The sequence below is a fragment of the Mytilus californianus genome, unplaced genomic scaffold, assembly GCF_021869535.1.
Source record: "Mytilus californianus isolate M0D057914Y unplaced genomic scaffold, xbMytCali1.0.p SCAF_3, whole genome shotgun sequence".
In the NCBI taxonomy this organism is placed as follows: domain Eukaryota; kingdom Metazoa; phylum Mollusca; class Bivalvia; order Mytilida; family Mytilidae; genus Mytilus; species Mytilus californianus.
This window is the reverse complement of record NW_026262679.1, coordinates 64,845,401-64,858,394: the sequence shown is the minus strand read 5'-3', so window position 1 is coordinate 64,858,394 and position 12,994 is coordinate 64,845,401. Positions and strand designations below refer to the sequence as shown.

The following is a 12,994-nucleotide window of genomic DNA, read 5'->3' as shown; positions in this document are numbered from 1 at the left end:
TCCTCATTCCCTCCCTGTTTTCGAAATCAAATGGGTGTTCCCTTACTGAAAACTAATGAAAGCACGTTATCAATGGTCTGAGAAAAGTATGATCATAAACATCATTACCGTAAAAACTAGCTTTTGTTATAAATCAGGCCGTTAGTTCTTTTTTTCTAATGAATTCTTTCATTTTTTTCATAACTGGCCTTTTTATAGCCCACCATATGGTATGAGTTTTTCACATTGTCGAAGGCCGTACGGTTGCATATAATTGCTTGCTTCCACATCTCCTAATTTTTATATCATACAACAAGTATTACATAAAATTAACACTATCAATGTTCCATGTAAATGAGGTAAGGTCAGATGAACTCTGCCACAAAATCATGTACACCTTGTTACCATTCAATACACCAAATATATTTAACCCACTACTATCTGAGACTGTACGGACTTTACCACTGAAACTTAACATTGTTCACTGATCCGTGAAATTAGGTCGAGGTCAGGTGAAATCATGTCTGACAGTCATGTAGACCTTGCAAGGATACCATATATTAGTAACCAAATATAGTTATCCTAGAACTCATAATAATTTAGACATTCACATGACGAAAAAAGCTATACAGTTTTTTAGAAGTCACTTAACCATGATTATGAGGATAATGATTATATGACAGAAACTTCGTAACACATTGGATCTATATACAAAGTATGAATCATCCAGTTCCTCTGCCCTCTGAAATATAAAGCTATACAAATGGTTTACGGTGTTGCCGCCACCACCATCAGATTGTATTCTGTATGCCTCGCATTGTACTACTCGCGTCGAATGCGATTTAAAAAAGAACAACTGAAATTAGCTCTCTTACCTAAACCTAGTCGGTGGGGCTTTCAACTTAACAGTAGACAATGAAATTACAACGTAATAGCTACTACTAGCTTCGGCAATTTTTTCTATGTTGTTTTGCTCTTATTAAAATTCTGATCTTTATTAACTTGCGTGCTCTTATATATAAGCTCAAATGAGGATAACGAAATCAGAGATCTATATTATAATTAGATTGATGTTGTTTACAAGTGTTTGTAAAATACATCGACGTTGTACAAAACTTTCTTTTTGTAGATAATCTTTAACTTCATGTCAATTGTAGGCCAATTTATGTTCTATAGGTCATGTACATTACACTTGAAAAAAGTGTGTAAGATGTAGTAATTAGCCTGCTGAATCTAATTCTCATTTTGTTTTCATAACTTGTAACAGAAACCCTCCCCTTTTTCACCGTTTGCATTTTTTTTATTTCTGTAAAGCAAATATATACTCAGACCTGATAATTCAATCAATTCTGCGTTAATATTCATCAGTTTTGGAACTAAGTACGTACAATTTGATGTGCTTCCACATTCACCAAAAGAAAATTGGATAATTACCCAGAAAATCATGACGAACATCTTCTATCAAAAGACAGAAAAAATAATATTTTGGGAGGGCAACTTATAAATGTTAATATCTAAAAAACATCTCTAAAGATCACTTGTATCGAATCTTATGTAAAAATTCCGATTTTGGAACTTTTAAAAGGTCAAGGTCACTGTTATTTAACAGCTGAATGAAAATTGTAAATGTGCACCCTATAAGTACAAATGTCAATCTCGAACCATATTTGGCAATAAAATTATCAAATTAGTCCTAAATATTGAAACTATAGTTATAATCCTTTGAATTATTCGAATTTATTTTGCTATAAACGCAAATATGTAGGGGTGGCCAGCTGTCTAAACGTGACTCTACGTTTTCCTTGAAATTTTAGATTTGACCTTTGACCCAAATTTAAGAATATCGTGACCACTGTAGACAACAACGACATCAATATTTTGACGAGACTTGTTCTCCTCTTTCCAATGATATAAAATATAGCTGTGTGTTATTCCGTTAACCCAAATCGATCAAATTTGTTTACTGCGCACCCTACTATAGGAGAAATAGGTTTAAAAACTCGTGAGATGTGGACATCGCTTGATACCAACTCTTTTTATTTAATACAAATAGTAATGATAAACTCGCCAAAGGCATATGGAACCTATAGATATCTAATTATCGTAATAAACCTTTCCATATACTTTTATAACATACCAGTATACAGCAGATATAATGTACTAAAATGTACATGTTATAGATAAACCTATATTTCAAAAATCTATATTTTTGATTTATGTAGACAAGGTGGGAGTTTTCAAATGAAGTTGTGGGCTGCCTGCTGTCTCCAAATAATATAAGCAAAAATGACATGGTCCATGTTATGGTATGGAAAACTGTATAAAAATCATTCAGTTAAATTTAATGAAATAGCAAGTGCAAAACTTGATGTCTTGTAGAAAAATCTGAGGAACTTTGTCCACCCATTTTCAGGGTGTTGTTGATTTAATATTAAGTGGGACATGGACATTGATGTGGATGACTACATAAAACAGATGCTACACTTCTTTGTCAGTATAGCTTTGCTGTCACGCTACACATAAAATACAAGAATACACAAATGTACCTGATCAAGAGTAGTTTCCCTTCTCTGTCCATTTTGATATAATACTGGCTGTACAAATTCAAAAACTCTTTGTCTGTTATTGTTGAATTTCTCAGAAGAGTGAATGAATGGTTTACCTGAAAAATGGAAATTCTAGATTATTATGAAATAAAAATCTGGATAACTTTGATCAACATTAAGATTGATTGATTGTTGGTTGCTTAACGTCCAGTGGCAAATATTTCATGCATGTTCAGGACAAGAACAAATTAACCATCAAAACAATAGGTAGGTCCAGTAATAGAAGTCAACTGGGTGGCAGGTCGGGAAAATTTGGACTGCAACGGGAAAATGAGGGTATATTAGATAGGGACAGAAATTTAGCATGCAACAAGCCACCTACAGGACCTTCAAAGAGTTTTTGCAAGGGTTCTTAACGTGCAGAGAGCGTGACACTCTCTCTACACGAGGCATCAGATTTAACATCCCAAATCTGACCGGACGTGGCTGCATACTTGATACATCCCGCACAGCCAAACAGACACCCCACTTTGGCAAGGGCTTTACTGCCAGTCGGGAGAAGACCTGTAGTGACCATATTTCTATTCCCCAGTCACCCTTGGGGATTCAACATTAAGATAAAAATAAGATAATTAGATAATGAATATATAAAATGTACATTTTGTTTATAATTAGGTTGTTGTAAAAAAAAAAGAGAGGTGGAAGATACCAAGGAGACATTCAAAACTCATAAGTCAAAGAAAAACTGAAAATGCCATTGCATAAGACAACGATAAGGGATGAACAAGTCTAAAAAACTATATAGAAAACTAAAGACTGAGAAACTCCAACTTTACCATAAACCAAAATCACTGAAAGTATATATCTTTGCTTTGGAATTGGCTTTGCTCATTTTTGAAGGCTGTACAGTGACCTATAGTTGTTAATTTCTGTGTCATTTGGTGTCATGTGGAGAGTTGTCTCATTGGCAATCGTACCACATCTTCTATTTTTATAATCAGTGTAATTGTTTCTGTAAAAAATATAGTATTGTGAAACTGATATCAGCATCGCTTTGATGAAAACCAAGCAAGCTGTACTTTTAAAAAACTTTTTATTTGATTAAGTTTTATAATATCTGTCAGATACATGCTTAATACATGAATTATCAAGTGGCCCTCTCAATTCTTTAGCCTCTGGCTAAGCCACTTAATTGAGTAACCCCTTTTTGTACTCACACAATTACAGAAATAAGCTTTAAGCCTATATTTTGTTTTGGATTGAAAAGTGTATGGTAAAATTTTATTTTTCAAAAAGCTTCATGATCAGCTGTTGAATATATAGTCTTTAAGAATCTACTGATATCATGCCAACTTTTAGTGTGGCATCATGATCAGCTGTTGAATAGTCTTTAAGAATCTACTGATATCATGCCAACTTTTAGTGTGGATTCATGATCAGCTGTTGAATAGTCTTTAAGAATCTACTGATATCATGCCAACTTTTAGTGTGGCTTCATGATCAGCTGTTGAATAGTCTTTAAGAATCTACTGATATCATGCCAACTTTTAGTGTGGCTTCATGATCAGCTGTTGAATAGTCTTTAAGAATCTACTGATATCATGCCAACTTTTAGTGTGGCTTCATGATCAGCTGTTGAATAGTCTTTAAAAATCTACTGATATCATGTCAACTTTTAGTGTGGCTTCAAGATCAGCTGTTGAATAGTCTTTAAGAATTTACTGATATAATGCCAACTTTTAGTGTGGCTTCATGATCAGCTGTTGAATAGTCTTTAAGAATCTACTGATATCAAGCCAACTTTTAGTGTGGCTTCATGATCAGCTGTTGAACAGTCTTTAAAAATTTACTGATATCATGCCAACTTTTAGTGTGGCTTCATCATCAGCTGTTGAATAGTCTTTAAGAATCTACTGATATCATGCTAACTTTTAGTGTGGCTTCATGATCAGCTGTTGAATAGTCTAAGAATCTACTGATATCATGCCAACTTTAAGTGTGCACATGAACAACCTGAATATTAAAAAAGATTCTTGATAAAAACAGAAGTTGGATTGACAAAAAGTGTGCTGTATATTCAAAACAATTTAAAAATATCATGAATTCATAAATGATATACAGTGAAACCACTTAAGGGAGAACAAAAAAGTGGTCTCATAAGAACGGTGGTCTTCAAATACAGGTTTCATATATATGTGAAATGCCCTACAGAGGGATCTCAAATTAATGGTCTTATAACACAGGTTTTTGCTTGATACAGGTGGTCTCTTAAGCTGGTTTGACTGTATGTAGGTTTATGGTCATGAAAGAAGGTCATTCAAAACAAAAAAAAATCATTTTTGTTTTCTTATATTCAAAACCAACTATAAATTTTGCCTCTTCATGCTCTAATCGTATTAGATTACTGAAGCCATATTTTTTTTCCATAAATTTGAGATGAAATTGGATACACTGCGTTCATCATGCTTTGCAATAACATATGGTCAAATTACTAAAAGACCCCCTTCCTAAATTATTGAAAACTATCATTCTGCATTGACAATAATATCTTGGTTTAATTAGATACACCCATTCGGGTTAACGCCCTCAAGATGTATCTAATACTTATGTAACTATAATATGTATAGATCTGAGAATAAAATTCATTCAACCATTCATGGATGCCTGTACTGTAAGCACAGAAGAGTAAATGTTCAATGAACATTGACTACAATATATAATCAATCAACCTATGTCTCTAACAACATTTTATTCACCTAAGGGGTCATGATTTTTCCTATATATATACATAGTTCACTCAAAGCAGTAGATAAAAGTACCAAAATAGAACATCAATAAAAATCCAACATACATGTATGGTCAAAGGACAGTTTATATGATAATTAGTTTGTCATGAATGTCTTAATGTTGATATCCAGGTTATATGTACTAATCATTATTTGATGACCATAAACAGCAAGGAAAATTAAATGCATTCATTAAAACCACATAAACTATTATAACTATAGTCTTGTATTACATTTGCTCTAACGTGATCTTTCAATTTTAATCCCTTAATCTCAAATTTTGTATAAGAGCAATTTAATTTCCCATACAATTTTGTTTGGGCAGCAGAGTTTACAATTTATTTTTTCTATCTCTAACTGGTTAGACATACATTTTGTAAATGCAATAACTGATGTATTCACTTTTCACTTCTAGTGAGAGGTGAAAAGTACAGGTTCCAGCCCCGCTTGGGCAGGAAGTTAAGAATCAGATCTACTCTAATATTGTTAGGTTGATTTTCTAGGTACTTTATATATATGCATATAGTCATTCCTGTACACTTAAAAATATTTTGGGTAATGCGTTTAAACATGTTTGTTTAATTCCTACAAGAAAGTAACACCTCCCGAAACAAAAGCTGATTTTTATCAGCTATAGTTAGAGGAGGGGATAAGGTGTCTGCGCAATAAATACATCTGTACAAAACTAAAGACCAAACAAGAGGTACATGATGAATACTGTTTTTTTTTATTACCATAATCAACAAATAGACTAACAAGAGTGCACACCCTGAAATATCTTGCCTTCTTTACTAACCACTGATTTTATGTTGATTATATAGTCCTAAATATAAAGCTTTACTACAAGTAACACATAAACTTAACATGATCCAAGAAAATGAGGTCAAGGTCAGATAAACCAAACAAGAAATACATGTACACCTTACAATCATTCAATAAACCAAACATAGTTGACCTATTATTTATAGTTTCTACGAAACAGTCTTAAACAAGAAAACTTAACATTGACCAATGAACCATGAAAATGAGGTCAAGGTCAGATGAACCATGCCAGACAGACATGTACACCTTACAATCAATTTATGCATTAAATATAGTTGACCTATTGCTTATAGTATCTAAGAAACAAACTTAACATTGACCAATGAACCATGAAAATGAGGTCAAGGTCAGATGATACCTGCCAGACAGACATATACACCTTACAATCCTTCCATACAACAAATATAGTTGATCTATTGCTTATAGTTGAAGAAAAACAGACCAAAACACAAAAACTTAACACAGAGAAATAAACTGTGAAAATGAGGTCAAGGACAAATAAAACCTGCGAGACTGACATGTACATCATAAAATATTTCCATACACCAAATATTGTTGACCTATTGCATATAGTATTAGAAAAAAAGACCAAAACTCAAAAACTTAACTTTGACCACTGAACCATGAAAATGAGGTCAAGGTCAGATGACACCTACCACTTGGACATGTACACCTTACAATCATTCCATATACCAAATATAGTAGACCTACTGCTTATAGTATCTGATATATGGACTTGACCACGAAAACTTAACCTTGTTCACTGATTCATGAAATGAGGTCGAGGTCAAATGCAAATTGTCTGACAGGCATGAGGACCTTGCAAGGTATGCATATACTAAATATAGTTATCCTATTACTCATAATAAGAACGAAATTAACATTACAAAAAATGTTGACTTTTTTTTCAAGTAGTCACTGAACCATGAAAATGAGGCCAAGGACAATGGACATATGACAGACGGAAACTTCTTAACGTAAGGCATCTATATACAAAGTATGAAGCATCCAGGTCTTCTAGCTTCTAAAATATAAAGCTTTTAAGAAGTTAGCTAATGCCGCCGCCGTAGCCGGATCACTATCCCTATGTCGAGCTTTCTGCGACAAAAGTCCCAGGCTCGACAAAAACTATTTAGATTATTATATCTATATATTAGTGAGTGTAAGAACCTGAAATAGTTTTTTAATAAAAAGAGTTGATAATCATGATAAGGTATATTCATAATATATCTTTTTTGTGTTTCACTGAACATTCATTTAAATTTTGTGAAAATTTACTCAGTGTTAAGATGAGCTGTTATACGAAAATTAAGGAAAGCTTGTTTTTAATTGCAACAATGCCTAGCATCATCAAATCCTAATGTCTCAACTTGACTGCATCTTTAAAACCATAAAATTAAACCTTTTCTTATGGTAGTGAAATATGGAGAATGTTTTTAAATGCTCTAGTTGCATGAAACAAAAAGAATGATTATTGGTACAATTTAGAAAATGTTTACCTGAAAGATATATATGAAAAATCACACACATAGTTTAAGACAAAATGATAAACAAGAAAACAAGAAAACCAATGACTGGATCTATGTAATAAAAATAAACTAAAAAAATCAAATATGACAGACAACAACCAAAGTGAACAACTGAATTCCAGGTTCCTGATTAGGGACAGACACATGGGTTAGCCATGATTGTGAGTGCTCTGAATTTCACCTAAAAAATCTTGGCTCATTTTAAATATAGACACAAAGCAACAAAAATAAAAGCACAGAGTTCCAATGTCCCCCTCATTGCACATATTTTATCTATCCAAGGTACAAGGGCAATAACTAAAATAAAATGATCCGCTGGGCGCAGCTTGATACGACCGCAGAGGTCGAACCCTGAACAGTTGGGGCAAGTATGGACAGAACATTCAAGCTTGATACAGCACTGAATTTGGATTGTGATTAAATATTTGACACAGCATAAGTTTCTGACACAGAATGAATGTGGTCTAAGAACTTAAAAAATTTTAATTTACCTATTCAAACCATATCATTATTATTTGCTTTTATATATAAATCAGAAATAACCAATTTAAAATGGAAAATTTTAAAGGAAAAAAAAATCCCTCCCCCAAATTTTTGAACCCCCTTATGATTCATCAACCCCAAACTCAATCCCAGCCTTCCCTTTGTGGTATGGTACCTTGCAGTACAATTTCAGAGAGATCCATACACTTGAACACAAGTTATTGTCTGGATTCTAGAAAAATGCTTGTTTTTAGGCCCCTTTTTGGCCCCAAATTCCTAAACGTTTAAGGCAATTACCCCCAAACTAAAACCCAGCTTTCCCTTTGTGATATGGAACCTTGTAGTACAATTTCATAAAGATTCATACACTTACACACAAGTTATTGTCTTGAAACTAGAAAAATGCTTGTTTTTGCCCCTTTTTGGCCCCTAATTCCTAAAATTTTGAGGCAATTACCCCCAAAATCAATCCCAGCCTTCCCTTTGTGGTATGGTACTTGCAGTACAATTTCAGAGAGATCCATACACTTGAACACAAGTTATTGTCTGGAAACTAGAAAAATGCTTATTTTTGGCCCCTTTTTCCTAAACGTTTTGGGCAGTTACCCCCAAACTCAATTCCAGCTTTCCCTTTGTGATATGGAACCTTGTAGTACAATTTCAGAAAGATCCATACACTTACACACAAGTTATTATCATGAAACTAGAAAAATGCTTGTTTTTTGCCCCTTTTTTGGCCCCTAATTCCTAAAATTTTGAGGCAATTACCCCCAAAATCAATCCCAGCATTCCCTTTGTGATATGAAACCTTGTGGTACAATGTCAGAGAGATCCATACACTAACAGACAAGTTAGGTCTGGAAGTTACAAAAATGCTTATTTTTGGCCCCTTTTTTGCCCCTTAATTCTTAACTGTTGGTACCATAACCCCCAAAATCAATCCCAACTTTCCTTTTGTGGTATTGAACCTTATGGTAAAATTTCATAGAGATCCATTGACTTCAACTAAAGTTAAAGTGCAAAAACCAATGTGTCTTCAGAAAACGACGACGACGCCAACGTCATACCAATATACGACCACAAAATTTTTTTGCGGTCGTATAAAAAGCACTTTTTTTTTTCTTTAAAACTTTTTTTATTAATATCTTTAGAGAAATGAAGGCTTCAGAGCAAATGCAATGTGATTTCCATTATAATTTATATATTTTCATAACTCATTAAAAATATTTGATCAGAAATGATTTTCGAAAGTGTCAATGACATTGCTGATATAAACCTATGATATAAGTTCCCATAAAATTTTGGCAAGAATTGAACACATGAGAGAGATAACATTGCAATTTTCCATACAATCAATATTTTCAAGGGGCTTAACTCTTTTAAAAATAATTGATCGGCTCTGATTTTTTAACTCTTCAAGAACATTGATGATATAAACCTATAATATAAATTTCATAAAAATCTGGCAAGAATTGTACACATTAGAGTGCTCATAAGGCAATTTTCCATATAATTAATGTTTCCAAGTGGCACAACTCCTTTAAAAATAATTGATCGGCACTGATTTTAGAACTCGTCAAAGACATTGCTGATATAAATCTATGATATATGTTTCATAAAAATCTGGCAAGGATTGTACACGTGAGAGCGCTCACAAGACTGGACGGACGGACGCCCGGTATTTCCATGTCCCTGCAACGCATTTTGCGGGTGACAAAAACAAATTTGAGATACAAATTACATACATTGTACATGTATCTAAGACATATCACAGATACTGAAAGCTAGTTCAAAGCTAATAACAACTAATAAATAAATCAAATTTTCCTCAAATAAAATTATCCATCAGTCCACATCCAATGAATTCATTGAAAAGATGTAAATAAACAGCCCTAGAAAAACACCACCTTGTGCAATGCCAAAATATAAGTATTGACAGTATGCATATATTTCATGTGTTTATTTGTAATAAAGAGTTACACTTGAGGAATATTACAACATGGTTTTCCAGGTTAAACTCAAAATTCTAGACTTACCAAGCTTGAAAATAAATCTGGGTAACATATGTAATAAAGTTCTATGTCTCGCTTTCTGTGATAGAAGTCGCAGTCAAGACAAAAATCAGTTTCAATTGGCTTAACTCAAAAGGATTGGAACATTGTACAAGACACAAAAACAACTAACATAAAAACAATAGACACAAAGCACAGAAATCAGAGTACTTGCAGTTACTGAAAGCAAGTTCAAAGCCAATAATATTTCTTCAACTCTACTGTCATGACTACTGTACATGCACATTGTATAGACTTTAATGATTTTCCTTATATACTATATATACATACATGTATATATACCATATATATAATAATAATAATTACATATGTACTTCCATACTTTGTTAAAACAATAATATTTTGAAGGATTATTAGTATCTGATTTCTTCAATTATATACATGAAACTCAGAAGTCTCACCTGAAATCTCCTTTTTTGTCAAATCTTATCTTATTCTAAATGTTGCATAAAAGCTATTATTGCCTGGTGTTAATGCTTGACCCAAAAAACGTATCTATGATGTCGTACTGAGGTTTGAAACGAAAACATCATATTGCTGAATTTTACATTTAAGAATTTACTACAACGAAATGTCTTAAATGAAATAATTTCCTTATTTTCCATTAGAATGAAGATTACTGTATTGTATTTTATAACATGTACAAAATGTAAAACATGATTGTACTGTAACAACAATTTGCTTTACCTAGACCTACTACGCAGCAAGGTTCTCACTATGGATTTTTGAAAGCTTGTCCAGGGACACGTCATTTTTGGCCAAGGTGAGTCCAACAGTGAGAAAAAGAAATTTTATTGCTGTATACATTGTACATGTAATTTATCACTGCAGTCTCCATGACAAAATAAATCAAGAAATGACAACAAATTTAGATTGTTTTTAAACTTTTGCTGTAAAATGATGATGTACATGCTAAGTTGATTCAACATTATACAATCTTAATGCATCTTTGGACTGGTATCAGATCGTTCCGTCCCCAAGTTGTTACGTCTCACATCAATCCGACCCCATGATAAAATAATAAATAATTTATATTAACATCAGAGGATTTGGTGACATATTTGATTCAGGGCAAATGGAATTTGCACAAAATATTAATGAATAATGAGTGCAGGTAAGTGAAGAATGCCTAATATTGGAGGAACATTCAGATTATTCATCTTAAATCAAAACGAAAAGGAGTATGATTGGTATTGTTTGTATATGAAGTTATTTTCCATGATAACACTGAATATAATGGAAAAAATAGTTTTTACTTAATTCACACATTGAAGAGATAAATAGATATTTACAATCCAATGGAACATATAATTATATAATCATCATGATCATAATGACTTGTTTAAATCAAATCAATGTCTATAATTGGTTTGTTTTTTCAACAATTGTTTCAGGATCGTGGACCAAAGTAATACCAGTCAGTCGTAATCACTTATTTCAATCAAAATCATGATTGATAAAATTTACAAGGTATATATATAGTTTCTTTGTTTTGATGGTTCTATTTAAAATTCTGTTATAAATGTTTTTATTATAACTATGCATACACAATAGTCTTGAAAACTAGTAATAAAAACATAGTTTATACTGTATAATCATACGTTCTCATTTAAAGTGACAAATTGATTTGAATTCAAATATTTTATACTAAAATAATATTATATTTCTATATGGGATCTTACTATAAATATTTGCCTTTTTTTCAAAATATTCCAACAAATGTCTCATCTAATGAAAAATATTGGTCAAAGGCATACCTTTTTAAACATGGGGACGATTGACCTGGGACGAGTCGACTTGGGGCCGGATAGACATGAAAGCTTTGGACTCACCCTGTTTTAAAAATTATGAGTCCAGACAGAGTTTTCATGAGACACCTTTAGTGACAACCATGACACACTTTAATTCAGTTATCTTCGAAAACCATCTAACAGCCAATAGTAAGTTCTGGTTACCATATTACAACTTTCAAATAGAAAGAGGGGGTGGGGCATTCAGTCATCAAGTACATTATACCATGCTAATACAAAATAGGATAGTTGAAATGTACACTAGTTAATCATCCCATATTTAATGTAAATGTATAATACAATAGATACATTTCTGCATATGGGCACTTGCACAGGAATGTTTGCTGTGAAGGAATAAAAATTGATAACAACTTGGGAGTCCCTAACTGCTAAATTCAAACTATTGTACAATTATACCAATATGAAAAAAGTCAAACTGGTAACTGTTTAATCAATCAATTGGGGTGGGTGTACATTTAATTAAAACTTGGATAATTTGTCATTGATCGGTTTAACCGTGTTTGAAGCTTGAAACAAAAGATAGATCAGTCATTAAAATGTAAATATCACTTAAAATTACTAACCATAATTTCCATCTGTATACGAAGAAAATATTTCTAATATCAAACCAATTAGAAATATAGAACAATGAAAGATATCCATTGCCAATTATTCATGATGCATCTCTTCTGGTAACCTGTTAACATCAACCGGAAACTCACTGAAACGTAAACAGTAGAAGGGAGCGAACTCTTCTCATTTCTTCAGATAAAACGCGGACGTCGAAGAAGACATATAATTTTTAGAATTCCTATTTTAAATATATTTCAGTATTTTTATTTATTTCAAAGCAGTGATTACCAAGAATACACCAGCTGTCATATTTTCGTCAGGGGTCTATTTAGGAGTGAAGGTTTACTACATGCAGATGCCTTGAAAAAAGCAAATATATTAAACGAACAATTTAAATCGGCTTTTACATCTGAG

General features: G+C 32.6%; 1 protein-coding gene across 1 annotated transcript in view; it reads right to left on the bottom strand.

Moving 5' to 3' along the window:
* LOC127733116 (disintegrin and metalloproteinase domain-containing protein 12-like) overlaps positions 1 to 12,723 on the bottom strand; it is a 75,815-nt gene extending 63,092 nt beyond the window's left edge. Inside the window, exons 1-2 of the mRNA XM_052242411.1 lie at positions 12,592 to 12,723; positions 2,526 to 2,641 (exon numbers count right to left, since the gene is read on the bottom strand). Of these exons, the coding sequence (XP_052098371.1) occupies positions 2,526 to 2,641; positions 12,592 to 12,670 (195 nt within the window). The 5' untranslated portion in view covers positions 12,671 to 12,723. The remainder of the gene's footprint in view (positions 1 to 2,525; positions 2,642 to 12,591) is intronic.
* Between the last annotated feature and the right edge of the window lie 271 nt (positions 12,724 to 12,994).